This window comes from Coptis chinensis, chromosome 5, assembly GCF_015680905.1.
Source record: "Coptis chinensis isolate HL-2020 chromosome 5, ASM1568090v1, whole genome shotgun sequence".
In the NCBI taxonomy this organism is placed as follows: Eukaryota; Viridiplantae; Streptophyta; class Magnoliopsida; order Ranunculales; family Ranunculaceae; genus Coptis; species Coptis chinensis.
The window spans coordinates 11809263-11826858 of NC_141460.1; the positions used below are offsets into that span (position 1 = coordinate 11809263).

A 17596-nucleotide genomic window follows, 5' to 3' on the forward strand; every position below is an offset into this window, starting at 1 on the left:
AGTTGGTACTACTCAACAAACTACACAATCCTACTGTGGAAGGAGTCGGCAGGAAACAATGATTAGTTAAAATCAAGGTATTAAGATGATTGATATTTTTTTGGTAAAGAAGTAGATGGATAAGTTTAACTGCATGTTTAAGCCCATACAATTAATAATAATACAATTCTTAGGACTTTGTTGAGGTTTCTGTCAGAGTTTTAAATTCTGTCAGAGTTTTGAACTCTGTCAGAGTTTTAAATTCTGTCAGAGTTCGGTGAACTAGCATATTCGGTGAGTTTTAAATTCTGTCAGAGTTCGGTGAACTCTGTCAGAGTTCGGTGAATTCTGTCAGAGTTTTGAACTCTGTCAGAGTTTTAAATTCTGTCAGAGTTCTAAATTCGCCGAAGTTCGTGAATTTCGCCGAGTTTTGAATTCTGTCAGAGTTCTAAATTCTGTCAGAGTTCGGTGAACTCGGTCAGAGTTTTAAATTCTGTCAGAGTTTTGAACTTTGTCAGAGTTTTAAATTCTCGTCGAGTTCTCTAAATTCTGCCGAGTTTAATTTCGTCGAGTTTTGAATTCATCGAGTTTTGAACTCGGTCGAGTTCTAAATTCTAAATTAGAGTTCGGTGAATTGTCGAGTTTTGAACTCTGCCGAAGTTTTAAATTGCCGAGTTCGGTGAATTCGCCGAGTTTTGAACTCACGAGTTCGTGAATTAACATATTCGGTGAACTCGCCGAGTTTTGAACTCTATTAGAGTTTTGAGCTAAAGTGGATTGATCCGGTCGACGTGGCTAAGCTGAAAAAAGAAGGGGAGTCCTATATATTCTATAATCGTATTGATGGCTCATTTTGGCTCACTTCCTCGATATGGGATCGAAAATGTTAAGTACTCAGATTTCTTTGAGAGGTAGCGGGTTAGTCATTGACAAGCAATTCGACCTCTTATATGGGGATGGGGTTTAAAGCGACTTCTCTAGAGGGCAGCCCGTAGCAAGATTCTAGGCGTGCTTAAGTGGGGATTTTGGTCTAGCAATTAGAGATAGAGAAAAGTTGAGCCAACCAAGGCTTTGGTAAGAAACCAATAATATGCTTAACACACCCAAGTCAAGGGCTACGAGTGGGGATTTCTAGGAGATTCAAGCCGTGGCGCAGAGCCTAGCTTTAGTCGGCATAAGAACAAACAACTAAATGGGTATCCTTAGCCTTTTGTTAGCTTCGGTGGCCTGGAGTCTTCTACGGGCATCTCTTCTTTATAGCTTTATAGATTATGAATTCGATTCGCACACAAAGAAAAGCGTTGATGGAACCATGCAAACAAGGTTTCATTAACTCACTAAGCGTCCCAATCAAATCATTCCAAAGTACTTCCCTTTATGCCAAGTGTCTAACAAGCTCTTGGTGAAAAAGATCAAGCGTGTAGTCCCAACGAAGATTATCCGTCGTAGTTATTTCCTTTTTCTTGAGAAAGCTCGCCGAGTAAGGGAATGCTCGTGTAGTCGACATTTGCACTAAGCTTTTCAGAATATCTTCCAAGAAACCGACGACCGAGTCCGCCGCCTTGAGTGATAAGCACCGCTAAACCTCGCTTTAGTGCCTAATTTCTTCCATAGCACCCTTTATTAGAATTAGAGCGCCAGACGGGTGTATTGATCGGACATAATGCTCCCCTTTTCGTCATAAGGCGGGTTTCTCACGCCTCTATAATGATGATCAAATCAATGATCATGGGATAGCCCGGTTCTAATTCTATATGCGGATTAGAATTGAAATTAAGACCCCGGCTTATTTAGTTCCGGATGATGTAGAGCCAATTCAATTTATTTCCTTAGGTTCCTAGCTCTCCTCTCTCGGGTGGGTTGGAAAACTTTCATATCAAAGGGGTTAGCTCTATCGAACGAAGGTTAGGTTTTCAAAGTGGTAGGCTTAGAGCCAAAGAATAAAGCTAGAAAAGTCTACCGCGAAGCGAAAGTAGTCTTTGCCAAAGCAAAAAGGTAAATGCTTATTTCATCTTTACCGAGATGAAATGCAAACGCCGGTGGTGGTGTTTGGGGTCCAACTTCTTTCTTTTTGTCTCAGATTGGACTTGCCGACATATCCAAACGTAAGTGAGTCGAATCAAGCTCTTGTCGCTTCGTCCCATTCAAAACGATGCTATAACTTAAGAAAGAGGGCGCCCCTTTATAATAATAGTAGATCATTTTCGCATGCTATCCATTTGAATTGTTTTCTCCTCCCTTTCCAGCCCGGTCATTTTTGATCATTTTTGCATTATAGTCCTCCTCAACTAAACAAAAACACCTAAGATTAACGTAGAAGGTCTATCCCCTTCAATCCATTTTGAAAGCCAAGCAAGCTCGGGTAAATGGCCTAGAAATACATGCACACCTTAGATATAGATTGGCATGCACACCGCCTTTATTTCGCTCTTTTGTTTTTTCACGCTGGTATTGCAACAATTTGAATTAGTTGAATGTCTTATTTTTAACTCCTATTTATTTTGTAGCAATGCCTCAACAAAGAATCTGAATGTGAAGAATGCAAAAAAAGTGTTTTCACGGGTGCTAAGAAGTTGTTAGGTGGGGGGAGTAGTAGTTCGGGTCATGAGGAGCCCTCGAGAAAAAGAGAGAAAGGGCAACAACTACCTCGCATCAAATCTGTAGGGGGGATCGGAAAGCGGATGATCCCAAAATGTAGTAAGTGGTGTAGAAAGTTAGGAAATCAAAAGAGAAGAAAGCAAACAATTATGAGTGATGTAGATTTAGATGTATGTAGATGTAGATGTAGATTTAGATTTAGATTTAGATGAAGATGAAGATGTAGATGTAGATGATGTAAATATGGATCGTGGGAAGAGTGTAGCTGTAGGTGATGATGAAGAAGATGACGAAGAGGGTGTTGATGACGCGGAGGATGAGGAGGACGCGGAGGATGAGGAGGAGGAGGAGGATGATGACGAGGAAGTCCCCGGTTCCCCGTGTACTGCACCTCCAAAGGAATATTGTGAGAAAGTCCAACAATGACTTGGAGTTCCGCAGAGGTGTTTATGGAGGTGGCCCCGTGGTGTCACATCTATTGTATGACTATGCAAAGGCACGAGCTCGCGATGTTTGGGAGGGCGGTAATATTATCATATAGTGTCTATTAGTATTTAAATTTTGTATTACTAAAACTTGTGCATACATTAATACTAAGTTTTTGTTGTTTTAGGCGGGCGAGGGGTGTTGAAGTGCCATGGGCACCTCAACAAGTTGGTACAATGGGATATCGAGGAGAGTGTTCGACCGTTTCTACTTTTCGGGAGCTTCAAAGGACCGGCTTATGTGCTCGGTCTTAGGTATATACAGCATCGATCCCGTGGTTGGTCTCTCGCTTGTGGAGAGGTGGCATCCGTGAGACCAACACGCTTCATATGCCGTGGGCGAGAGATGACAATCACGCTGGACGATGTTTCCCAACTCTTAGGAGTTCCGATCGAGGGCAAAGCAGCAGTGATCGGGGACACCGATTTGACCTTTGAAACGTATTAAAAAGACTTCTCCACAAAAATCTTGGCATACCCATGGATAAGATAGATGGAGATGAAATCCAATAAGTTCACTTCCAAAGTTAGGATGGATTTCTTGATGAAGCAGTTTTGTCGGGAAGGTAAGAGATGAAGATTTACGGATGAAAATGGGGTTGTTGTGAAGAAGCGCCAACCCAAAAAGAGGTGCAGCTTTTTTCGTGAGAGCTTATCCATTATTTTTCTTTGATGTACCGCCTTTACCGACATCGCCCGAACTGCAGCTTCCCGCTTGTTATCCGAGATCGCTTTCAAATTTGCCGAGATCGAGACTACGCGTGGGGTGCAAAATTTACCGGGCTTACTTATGTACAGTGGGGTCTTGGACCGCCACAAAGTGCCAAGGTGAAGGGTGTTTCGTGCTATTTCACTCTCCTACGTATTAGTTTTTTGTTTTTCTTTTCAATGTCAATTTTATCTATCTATTACAATATTAACTTCGGTGTCTATATTAATGTAGGCATGGATTTATGAGTACTTCCTTAAGTGTTCAGGCCATACCCAAATGAGGACTATCATTTGAGCATGTCCCGTGCTAATAGGTACTCGCCATTTTCGGTCTTTTATGCTAGCACAACAAACCGCATTGAAGTATACCCGAGCCACCATTGATAATATGACTTGTACCGATGTAAGTATTTTTGTATGTAAATAGTTTTATTTATTAATTAATATTATTAGTATGTGATTAATGATTAATTCCCTCGATCATATGCTATTTGACAGTTGAATGGTATCCCTATGTTGAAGTCCGAGCTACACGGCCGGTGGATGAAATAGCATTTTTCGAGGGATTTATATGCTTTCTTGATAATGTCGAGCAGTACAATGTTGCGAGGGTTGTGCGTCAGTTGGGTCATATGCAGTTTGTACCCTCAGATCCCCCAAAACCAAAGAGCTCGACGCTTAACTACTTCCTCGACGCGTATGATGTAAAATTTAATATCAAGGCCTTCCCATCGGAGTAATTGGCAGAATCACTTGATTCAACTTGAACAACGCGGACCCATTCCGTCTTATCCATGGGAGTGTGTTAGTAGATACATGAGTTGGTACGAAAACAATAGTCATATGAGAATGATAAACCCTGATCATCTTAGTCACTACTCCCTACGAGTCTTCCATATCATAATCGGTGAGTTAATATCTTACAACGCTAATTTTGTTTTGTTTTGTTTTGTTTTGGTATTTTATAAATGTAAATGTATATACTAATGTAGTTTTGTGTTTTAATTTTGACAAAGACCCGTCGTCGATGAAATTTCTCGCTTGCTCAATCAAGGCCTCGCGAATTGGGTGGATCAAGATTCCAGAGGATGCAATGTAACGAGTTCATGGAGGCATACAATTTGACCCGTGCAAGTTCATTGGCGGACGATATCGTGGAAGGAGCATAGGATTTAGGTATGTTGAGTTTGGTTAGTTTAGGGTTTAGGGTTTAGTGGCCATATATCTTGTTTTTGGTGTGTTGAGCATAGGATTGCAGCTTGTGGCCATATATCTTGTTTTGGTGTGTCCACCGGGCAATGAGTGGAATGGGAGAGTCTCATTGTCCTATATGTAGGTGTCCATATAGTCACTTCCCTAGTATCCGTCAATTGCTTCATTTTTTTGCTCTTGAAAATGTTGAGCATAGGATTGCAGCCTTGTGGCCCCCAAGAAAGCATATACATAGATAAAACTCATACACAATACACATATGAAGAGGGAAAATTGGAGAAAAGATAGAGATTATTAACTTCATATGATTTAGTTATCTCTAGCACCACCACTTTTGAGTTTGAAATAGACACCCTACCGCTCAATGGCATCAACAATAGTGTTTTATGCTTAAAAAGGAGGAACTTCGCACCTTTCGCGCACATTAGTTGGATCTTTTCTTAGTAGACATATAACGACAAAGTTTGAGGACTTGCTAGGGTCTTAGAAAACATAGCTAGTTTGGCAAATTGTCATTGCAGATCCACTTAAATATGATAGTGTTAAGTCTTGATTAGGTCATGTAACAAAGGTGTTTCTCATGATGCAAAGAATTACTTAATGTATTTCCGGGTCTAGAGTGTAGTTAGTCTACTCAATGTGAAACCGCCACTTCTCATGAGCGAGTAATTTCCCAAACTATGAGTTTGATATTTTTGGACAATGGCATATATATGAAAATCTTAGAAATCATGATTTTGCATTTGAAATTTGAATTTTATGTTATGTTTGTTTGTAGCTCGAAATGGAGGACGGTGATGAAATTGATGCGATGTCGCACTGACACTAGGGTGCTCTCGACGGCGGTATAATAATAGCATGATGAAAGCCGTAAGCTCGGTAGGGAAAAGGTTGTGTGGATAGAGGTGTCAGTCAAGTCCGTTATTTTCGGTTTTTGTCAAAGATTATCTTTCGTAAAATTACCAAAGAAAAGGGTTAAGACATTTGTAACTTCGATACCTCCATATGGTTTTATGTTCTTGATCAATATGTAAAAATATGATAATCCAAATTTTACTTTTGCCGGTTTTGTGGACTCATATGTTTTACTTTGAAATAATGGAAGTACAATTCTTCCTTCGCTTGTAATCATGTCGATTCGATGGTCTTATAACTGAATTATTTCTACGGGATGTATGTTTCCATATATGCTTTCACCCACAATCTCGGGTGATTAAACCGACAGAGTGACAAATGATGTATAGGGATTCCGGGCATTATCAACCTTGTTCATGTGATGAATTCATTAATAAGATTGGCAAGGAATAAAGAGTAAGACCTTGATAGCATAACAGTCACCATCTTGAAATTATGATCCGGAAAGCTTGGCATTCTCACCCGTGCTTATTTAGTATATTCGTAAGAGGTAATTTTCAAAGAGAGAAATGTGTCCTATACGCTATACCTGCTATACCGAAAGTAAATTAGCTACAATTATATTAAATGGAACATTTAATATTACACCATTCGATTGGTTGTATACAAGCATTATAACAAAGTAATGCTTGTATACAAATTGGTTGTCTAATTTCAGATCTTAGCGAAAGCATGAGCCATACATTGCTTGATTGGTTGAAATGCTTACAGCAATGTAGTAATCTAGCAATTGAACTTGCGCCATGGCGTGTCGTGGTCTGCTTTTGGACTTCGAACTTGCATTAGAAAACGGCATGGTTTGGACTTTGTCCCAAAATGGCATGGCGGAACTTTTGACTTTGTCCAAAACGCATGGCCAAAATGTTTGCCTTAGTTCCAAACGGTGTGGCCACCGTTTTGGACAAAGTCCAAACGGTCACCATGCCGTTTTTGGACAAAGTCAAAAATAAGGACCGGCGCCATTTTTGCAAGTTCAAAGTCAAACGGCATGGCCACACCGCTTTGTCCTTAGTACCAAAACGGTGTGGCCATGCCGTTTGAGACTAAAAAAACGGTGTGGCCATGCCGCTTGGACTTTGAACTTGCAAAAAAAGCGTGTCCGTTTGGACTTTGTCCCAAACGCATGGCCACCCTGTCCTTAGTACCAAAAAACGGTGTGGCCATGCCGCTTGGGACAAAGTCCAAACGGTGTGGCCATGCCGCTTGGACTTTGAACTTGCAAAAAAATGGCGTTTGTCTTTGGACTTTGTCCCAAACGGCATGGCCACACCGTTTGACTTTGTCCCAACGGCATGGCCACACCGCTTGGTACTAAGGACAAACGGTGGGCATGCCGTTTGGGACAAAGTCCAAACGGTGTGGCCATGCCGTTTGGACTTTGAACTTGCAAAAAAAATGGTTTGTCTGTTTGGACTTTGTCCCAAACGGCATGGCCGAACCGTTTGGACTTTGTCCCAAACGGCATGGCCACACCGTTTGGCCTTAGTACCAAACGGTGTGGCCATGCCGCTTTGGGACAAAGTCCAAACGGTTCGCCATGCCGCTTGGGACAAAGTCCAAACAGACAAACCATTTTTTGCAAAGTTCAAAGTCCAAACGGCATGGCCACACCGCTTGGCCTTTAATTCCAAACGGTGTGGCCATGCCGCTTGAGACTAAGGCCCAACGGTTCCGCCATGTCGCTTGGACTTTGAACTTGCAAAAAATAGAGTGTGTCTGTTTGGACTTTGTCCCAAAACGCATGGCCAAGACGTTTGGACTTTGTCCCAAACGGCATGGCCACACCGCTTGGTACTAAACGGCCAAACGGTGTCCAACCATGCCGCTTGGGACAAAGTCCAAACAGACACACCATTTTTTATCCAAATTCAAATCCAAACGATATCGCCGCATTTCAAGTCCATATCGTTGATGTTGATGTTTTGGCAATTTATCAGTTTGGTTTGTTTGTGTTGATGTTCATTGATGATCATATGAGTTGAGGTAAATTTGTTGTTGACAAACGCTGGCATTATAATCGGTGGTATAGTATCCGCATCAATACATCATATCAACTTACTTTAACAAAATTGCAAGTGGCACGCTTTGTGTAACAACAAGAATATTTATAATAAGCACATCAAAATGCTTTATGCAATCCCAAATATTATTGTTCTCAGATACAACATTTAAGCACATCGTAATGAATTAGCAACAAGTATAGCCCCGCTCAAGACCTAGCTTTGGCTTGTTCAAGCCTTTCACTCCAAGTTTCAGCTCTTCAACTTCTCCACCTTCTTTCAACACTTCTGCTTCTTCTCTCTCTTTTCACGACAATTTCTCCCGCTATAGCTAATAACTCAATTTTGGCGACTTTCTTCAATGGTGCATAGTCAAGGTGGCGTTGATACTGTGGCATCTTGTGGAACTCAGAGCGAAGAAAAACATAACCGCAGAGAATGATGAAAAGATCAAGATCGATTGATGCAAAGTCGAGGGGCTGGAAACGAATGTATGAGTAGGCAGTTTTTTACCTAAAGCAAAGCTTTGCCTCCGATTCTCCATTTCTCCTTGAGCCATACTTCTCTTTTCTACAATATCAATGAGATTAGAACTCAGTCTAATTAAACTCCCCAAATGTAACCTAAACCAAAGAATATTAAAATTTGAAAATAAAAAGGAGAAAGAAGTTATCAAAAAAAGCACCGGTCTATCATTATGATGTTTCCTATCTAGAGCCTAGCTAGCGACAACATTAGATACTATCCAATGGAATGATGCAATGGAACACAACCCCATTACCGCAGTTCAACTTAACAACACTTGATAAAACTCTAACAAGGCTGCCATATCTAAACCACTCTTAACAAGTCCGGACATCAATGAAGTCCATGACGCCAGATAAAAATATCATTAGAACTAGTGAACATTTAGAATCAAAGAGTTTTGAATAAATCTATACTTACAATCGACAGATTACGATTATTTTTCTCCCGACAATTTCTCGAGTCATGGTTAGCAATCATTCCACATCCGTGACACTTTCTTCCCGAATTGTTTAGGGCTATCTCTTTGGGGATTTCCATCTATCCGCTTTCTTCCCCTCCCTTTGTTTGAGAAATGTTGGGATTCAAAATCAATAGCTGAAATAAAGACCTAATTAAAATAAATATTTATATCAAATTAAACACCAATTAAACACTAAATTTATATCAAATTAAACATTCAAATAAAAAAAACCTGTGGATGTATTAACCGGAAGGTATCAAGGCTCGAGGCTCGAATCGAGGCTCTGCCGAGGCTTCTGCGGCTCGCTTTTTGTAGGAAGTCTCATTAAACTTTGAAATTTCAATAGCCATTTCACCAATCTTTTCAATAAAATATGAATAACCCTCAAAAGTATCGCGACGATCGTAGTTTCCACTTCGAGAAGCAACCTTGATAGAATGAGCCACTCTCAAAGGTTCATTTGAGACATTCCCACCACAAATCCAAAGATCAAACTCCGCTTTATAAGTGTTAGACTTTTGCATCCACCGCGTCAATCTAAAATGGTTTGGAATCTCTTCAATCTCAGATCGCATAAAACCTTTAAGATATGACCACAAAGCAAACCCATAAACCGAAAGTACTTGCATTTGCAGTCTCCCTCTAAGGTTCCTCTATCGAAACTCACTCTCCAAACTGAATTCTTCAAATGGGTCTCTCCATTTCACCATGTAGCTTCCGGTTCCCATACCCGCCAATTTGTTCCCCATCAATTTTGTACTCCATCTTTGCCTTTTCTAGTTGCTCTTTAAATTTATTGAATATTGAGATCGATAGACCTTCTTCGCGGCATGCATAAGGATGAAAGCATCGTTAGGCACAATCCGCGAACTATGCTTTCGGTCGCGTAATCGAATCTCTTTCTTTCCTAGCAAGCAAAGTCAAAGACTTCTCATTACCATGTACAAACTGCATAAGCGTAGTCGTCCGAATTGACAAACCGGTCATAATGAGCATTCATCGATTCACTTCACCGTGTGCATACCAAACAAAAAGTGCCACCGAGATAACAAGGAACCCATTTCTCTCCCGCATTGAATATATCTCTCACAACCAAGGATTTTCGTGACAACTCATACTTCTCAATGATTGTACACCATCTTCTCTCAAAATCAACAATCCTATACTTAAAAGAAATAGTGTTCTTCAACTCGCCACCAATGTCTCAAATTTGGTAAATGACATCTTCTCTTGAATTTCTGCATAATATGCCAAAGACAAGAACGATGACGAAGTATTAGGAAACACTTTGGCAATGGTCATTGTCATCGCTTCTATCCCGGTCGTGATGATTGCAGTTGGCGACGACCACCCATGGCTGCAAGCCGGGCCTTAAATAGCCATATGAATGTATCTTCTCGTCTCATCAAGCAACAATGCGAAACCAAACCGAATCGACCGATAATGATGGTTGACTCCAAAAAAAAGGGGCAAAAGGCATGGAATATGCATTGGTACGATATGTGGTATCAAAAGACACAACATCTCCGAAATATTCATAATCGGCATCGAGACCTCCCATGAACCCGTAAAAAAGTTCACCGCAGTCCCATTTTCATCTAAATCAATAAGCGTATAGAACCGGGATCCTCAAAGACTCTTCCTCAGATAAAATATTGCAAAGACGGCGGTTGCATCACCTTCTTTAGGCATCTTTCCGGTCAAACCATAATAATGGTTCCAACAATCTTTCTGTGTAAAACCCAACTTCCTCTCCATGGAAAACAGATGCCACTTTCCCAACAGATTAACCGCTATCACTAAATATCTCGGTCAAGCACTTCACCGCTTGCATATGTTTGTTAGTTTTCATGCAAATTCTCTTCGATGGGGTCACCGCACCGTGACTATGGTCATTATGAGCAACGCCGACCTCATATATCTCTTCATGCATTCTTTTCTTAATCATGAATTCTAGCTTGGCAACCACACCGATAGTTGATGTATTTCTTGATCGGACTTCATCTCTCTTAGGAGTCTTAACCCCTTCACGTGAGCAAACCAAGAACAACCACTAACCAAATCCACCTGATTTTGTTGCTTAGAAGTCGTCCGAACACGAAGTCTCAAATCCCTCTTGTTGACCATACTCTTTGTAATAAGTCTTTGCCTCAATCAATACTTGTAAAAGTCATTCCTATATAAGGAGCAAATAATGTTTGCGTGCCTTGAACGGGGGCTTTAGTAGATCGAAGACCCAACCACGCCTTCTTCGATATTGATTGATGTCTCTCGCCTCCATTTCTATAAATCGAAAAAATTAAAAATATAAATAACTTAAACAAATCAAAAATCCCAATGTACATAAACAAAGGTAAATAACTTAAACATCGAAACTCGACAGAGTTAACCAAATATGCTATTTCACAACTCGCCAGAGTTCAAAACTCGACAGAGTTCACCGAATATGCTAGTTCATCGAACTCGACAGAGTTCAAAACTCGACAAAGTTCACCGAATATGTTAGTTCACCAACTCGGCACGTAATCACGGCATGAAGAATATGACAGAGTTCAAAACTCGACCGGCGTCAAAGTTCACCGAATATGATACTTCACCAACTCGACAGAGTTCAAAACTCCTGACGTATCACGGCATGAAGAATAATACAGAGTTAACCGAACTCCTGATTGAATCAATTTACGAAGAGTTCAAAACTTTGACAGAGTTCACCGAACTCGGCGAGTTTACCGAATATGCTACTTCAACGAACTCGACTCGAAAGAGTTCAAAACTCGATAGAGTTCATCGAACTCCGACAGAGTTCAAAACTCGACGAGAATATGGCATGAAGAAGAATACGACAGAGTTCACCGAACTCGACGTATCACGACAGAGTTCAAAACTCGGCGAGTTCACCGAATATGCTACTTCAACGAACTCGACAGAGTTCAAAACTCGATAGAGTTCATCGAACTTCGGCGAGTTCAAAACTCGACGAGAATTCGGCATGAAGAATACGACGAGAAGTTCACCGAACTCGAAAGAGTTTTGAACTCGATCGAATCACGACAGAGTTCAAAACTCGACGAGTTCACCGAATATGCTATTTCAACGAACTCCCGACAGAGTTCAAAACTCGAAAGAGTTCAAAACTCGATAGAGTTCATCGAACTCCCGCGAGTTCAAAACTCGACGAGAATATGGCATGAAGAATACGCATGAGTTCACCGAACTCGGCGAATACTCGACGAAGTTCAAAACTCGGCGAGTTCACCGAATATGCTACTTCAACGAACTCGACAGAGTTCAAAACTCGAAAAGAGTTCAAAACTCGATAGAGTTCATCGAACTCCGACGAGTTCAAAACTCCGACGAATCAATATGACATGAAGAATACGACGAGTTCATCGAACTCGACGAGTTCAAAACTTCGACGAATCACGGCGGGAAGAATACGACCGAGTTCACCGAACTCGGCGAGTTTCATCGGCGAATCACGACGAGTTCAAAACTCGACAGAGTTCACCGAATATGCTACTTCACGAACTCGACAGAGTTCACCAAACTCCGACGAGTTCAAAACTCGACGAGTATCACGGCATGAAGAATACGACAGAGTTCACCGAACTTCGGCCGAATCGGCATGAAGAATACGACGAGTTCACCTAACTCCGGCGTATCACGACGAGTTCATCGAACTTCGGCGAGTTCAAAACTCGGCGAATCGGCATGAAGAATACGACGAGTTCACGAACTCCTCGAGCGGGACGACAGAGTTCACGAACTCGACGAGTTCAAAACTCGGCGAAATCACGGCATGAAGAATACGACCGAGTTAACCGAACTCCGGCGAAATCACTGACGAGTTCAAAACTTTGACGAGTTCACCTAACTCTTCGAAAGAATATGCTACTTCAAAACTCGATAGAGTTCAAAACTCTGAAAGAGTTCAAAACTCGATAGAGTTCACCGAACTCGGCGTAATCTCACGGCATGAAGAATACTTTACGAGTTCACCAACTCCCGACGAAATACTGACGAGTCCACCGAAATTGTCGCCGTCTTTAAACGAGGGTATTAATCATAACTATAATCATAGCAACCTAAATTAAATCAAAATTCAAGGTTTTATGGTATAATGACAATCCAAGTGTCAATTAAAGCATTATTAATAGGCAAGCACCATAACCAAATGTGGACTATAGTTGAAGTTCCAAATGATACCGGCCGAGAAGAAGAAAAACCAAGTGAAGAAACCTAATTGCCAAATGATGAGAAGAAGAAGCCGAGAGAGCCGAGAAATTTGTCGAGAGAGAAATTTAATTTCGGTTTTTTTTTTTTGGTTAGATCGGTGTGTGAGTATTGGTGAAGATGGGTTTTTTTTTTTTTTTTTTTTAGAAGATGATGAAATATCGAAATATCGGTAAATATCGGTAAATTTGGTGAATTAGATCTTGAGATCTAGAGGGCTAGATCGACTACTCAAATGAAGAGTGAGATAAGGGTGGCACTCTAAGAGTGGCACCCTAGACAAACCGATATATATATATATATATATATATATATATATATGAAAAAAGATTATGTAGGACAGTAGGAGTTGGGTGGAAAAAGAAGTGATATAAGGTGTATTGCAAGTATACAAGCATCGCTTAATATGACTATTTGATCCACGTAACTTAAGTGCCCCACCCTTATTTTGGATGTATAAGCTAGTAGTGTCCCACCTGAACTTGGTTTGGAATTTGAATTGCCTAAGGAGTGGAACAGTGGACCAACGCATGATTGGATAAGAGCAAGTCCAATGGGGAGCAGCTATAATAGGTTGCTAAAAGGTGCCGCATAGGCCCTTTAGTAGCCCCAGCCAAATTTGGCAGCCCAAATTCGAAAAACCAATCCAATGGGGACTTTTAGCAGTTGTTAAGTTTGGGATACGGATGGCAGAGTTTCTGCCGTCTGTATGTTAAATTGCAATAGACGGCATAAAATCTGCCATCTGTCTAGTCCAAACATCCCAACGGCTAGTTTTTCTGAAATTTCAAATTTATAACAACTACTTCACACAACTCTCTCACCATTTGCTCCCAATTCTCATACAATTTCTATCTACTCCAACTACAACAATGGATCTAAATGAACATGCAACCACATCAAAAGGAAAGAAATCTACAAGGTCCACCAATTTTTCAATTCAAGAAGACGAGGCTCTTTGCAAAGTGTGGATATATATTAATGAAGATCCAATTGTTGGTGCGGGGCAACGAGTCACACACTATTGGGAGAGAATATTAGAGAAATTTTGTGAGAGAGTTGGTAAAAACAACAAGAGAAGCAAGGATTCGGTGTCTACTCGATTTGGATACATCTAAAAAGTTTGTAACCGGTGGGTGGGAATTATCTCTTCTTCGAAGAGGACCGCAAGAAGTGGTACAACGATCCAAGATCGGTTGGCTGAGGCAAAAACAACATATATGTTGGCTCATAATACACACTTTCAATTTGAGCATTGTTGGGCCCTCCTCAAGGATAGCCCAAAATGGAATGGAGAATTGGAGAGCCGGTCAAAAACTACATTGAGGAGACGAACCAACGTCATTCTCGAGGTAGATGACGAAGTCGTGCCTTCAACACCTACAATGCCGTCGACAACTCTTGGTGGCGTTCCAATTGATACATTTTCTACACAAGTTGGGGATGGAAGTGGAGGTGGAGGTGGAAGTGTAAGTGAAAATGTAAGTGGAAGGGGAACCAAGAAAAAACGACCACCGGGAACAAGGGGTGAGAAAGAAAAGATGAAGAAAGGAAGAGAGAATTACAAGATGATGGAAAAGTATTTGGCACAAATGACGAATGCCGCTGCCGATAAGGTGAAGATGATGGAGCTTAAGAAGTGGAAAGAAGACAACAAAATATTAGCACAAGATACTTCTACTCTTGAGTCGGAAGTTGTCGAATACTTCAAGACGATGAAAATAGAGATAATTCACCAAAGGAGAGAGAGTGGAACGTTTGGAACTCCAAGTGGTGCTACTAGTGGGGGTGGTGCTTCTACTACTCAGATTAATTTTAATGTTGTTTTAGTTATTTTATTTCCATTGTTATTGTTAGTTCATTTCCAATATTGTAATTTCAATTTTAATTTGAATTGTCTTGAAACAACATAAAGTCAAACATAGATAATACTCAAGCTATAGAACAAACATAGATAATACGTACTCAAACTACAAACATAGAAATACACATACTACATTCCTTGATCTGCACGAAATTGTCAAAGGTGATTGATGAGGTCAACTCTTATTTGAACATTAGTTTCTCTGCTCTGAATGTAACGAAGTGTGTTAAGTCTTCTTGCAATTTTCTCATTTCGATTCCTGAGAACATGCAATGCGACTGGTGGCTCCCAATCTATGTCAATTTGCCAATCTTCGATATCAATCTCTCGTTCATCATCGACAATCATATTATGTAAAATTATACACGTTTTCGTTATCCGATTAATGTCATCCCTACTCCACATTCGCGCTGGCCTCTTGATTATCCCCCATCTAGCTTGTAAGACACCAAATGCATGCCCCACATCTTTGTGATAAGTTTCTTGCATCTTAGCAAAAAATCCCTCTATTTGAATTGTTGGGTGAGGGATTATTTATACAAGTGTAGCCCATTTAGGATAAATCCCATCGGCAAGATAGTAACACATTTTGTATTGGCGACCATTCACAGTGTAATTGCAACGAGGAGCATCACCACACATAATATTGTCAAAGAGGTGAGAACGTTGAAACACATTGACGTCGTTGTTTAAACCAGCCATACCAAAAAAAGTGTGCCAAATCCACAAGTCTTGATCGGCAACGGCTTCCAAAATGATTGTAGGTTTCTTCTTATGTCCTACATGTGTACCTTGCCATGCCGTAGGACACATTTCCCATTGCCAATGCATACAATCCAAACTTCCAAGCATACCCGGGAAGCCACGATTTTTACCTTGTGCAAGTAGACGTTGAATGTCTTCTTTGTTTGGAGCCCTCAAATATTCTTCCTCGAAGACCGCCAACATGGCGTCACAAAAATGCCTCAAGTGTGCTTACATATTGTTTGTGATTTGAACACATCCGCACCATAACAATATGTAAGCAAACGAATGCAAGCAACCACCTTTTGCATACTCGTCAAACATGGCTTTCCAATGCCATCAACCTTGTATGTGAAGTACTTGTCATGGTCGAAGACGGCTTTCAAGATTCGGAGGAAGAGATGGCGGTGCATCCTAAACCTCCTATGGAAGATATCAAGGGGATACTTTGGGTATTGCATGAAATAATCTCTCATAATCCTATTGTGAGCGCTGATTCGATCACGATAAATGTACTTTCTACCAGGGACCGAGCCTCGATGATTACGAGTAGCTTCGTGCATGTCTTGCAACATCGAGAAAATAGGTACGAACATGTTCTCATCGTCATTAATCATGTTCTCATCTTTAGATGAGGAGCTTGATTTAACATAGAGAGAAGAAGAAGCCATTTTGAATGTGAGAAGAAAAGTTGCAAAGTTGAGAATGAATGTGATAAGAAAGGTTGCAAAGTTGAGAATAGTAATGCAAAAAGTGTGAGTGAAGGCAAAGTTGAGAAATTTGTGGTCTATAAAGTTGACATAAGAAATGAGGTTGGTGGTTAAAGAGTTGATGGTTGAGGAGTTGGGGGTTGATGCTTTGATGACAAGTAAATGCATGTGAGTGAAAAATTGGTTGAATTTGACTAAGTCTAAATCAGGTTGAGTGTCTGGAAGGTACGGATGGTACAATGTCTATAGTCCGTTCATTTAATTAAAACGGGAGACATACGACATAGTTTCTGCCATATGTATATAAATAACCAACAAACGGCAAAAATTATGCCGTCCGTCTCTCGGAATTTATTATGACAGCTGTTAGCAAAAGTTTTAACTTTGGCTTGGTTTTTGACTCCTTCCAAATTTAAGACCCTTTTAGCAGCCCTATTGGAATGACATTTTTGTTGTTGGGGTGCTATATTTGCCTTTAGCAGCTCATATAACCCCCATTGGACTTGCTCTAATGAATTGGTAAACATAAAAAGCCCAAAACAAAAACAGAACTCACGAAGGAAAAAAAAAAAAAAAAAAGGTTGTCTTCTTCTTATCTTCTCCATGCTGTTACTAACGTCTCTCCATCCCGAGACCCCCAACCCATCTATGCTTTCGACAAAGTCAAAATCACAAGTCATGCCCACTTCACCACAAGTAATCCATTTTTCTCTTCAAAAAAATTCGAATAAGTTGAAAACAATCAATCAAAATTTGTTATGAATCTTAAGTTGGGTTTGTTGTTTGTGGGTTTGAAGAAAATTCTTATTGTTTGTTTGTGGTTTTGAAGAAAATTCTCATTGTTGTTTGTGGGTTTGAAGTTGGGTTTGGGTGCTGTATGGAAGTAGAAAACTTCTTGAAGCTGCTAACACAAAACTAGGCATGGATTTCAACGAGGAACAAATACACCGATTGATGGTTGTTAGATATTGCACATTAATTGAACGGGAAAGAAATTAATTGAACATACTCGTATATAGATGAATTGAACGAGTTCGAACTGATAGAAAAGCAAACAACAACATAAAACTAAAGCTATATATACAAATTGGTGATGAGGTTGAATGACAGGACCATGATATGGAATTTGATGGGTGGTGGACATGAATTGGGTCTGT

At 40.4% G+C, this 17596-nt stretch overlaps 2 protein-coding genes across 2 annotated transcripts; both read right to left on the reverse strand.

The window, feature by feature from the left end:
- Window positions 1-15519: 15519 nt before the first annotated feature.
- LOC147496694 (uncharacterized) lies at window positions 15520-15933 on the reverse strand. The gene has a single exon (XM_086562637.1). It carries the CDS (start codon window positions 15931-15933, stop codon window positions 15520-15522), a length of 414 nt encoding a protein of 137 aa, XP_086418763.1.
- A 17-nt stretch (window positions 15934-15950) lies between these two features.
- Window positions 15951-16400, reverse strand: LOC147496695 (uncharacterized). The gene has a single exon (XM_086562638.1). The coding sequence runs from the start codon at window positions 16398-16400 to the stop codon at window positions 15951-15953; it is 450 nt and encodes a 149-aa protein (XP_086418764.1).
- Between the last annotated feature and the right edge of the window lie 1196 nt (window positions 16401-17596).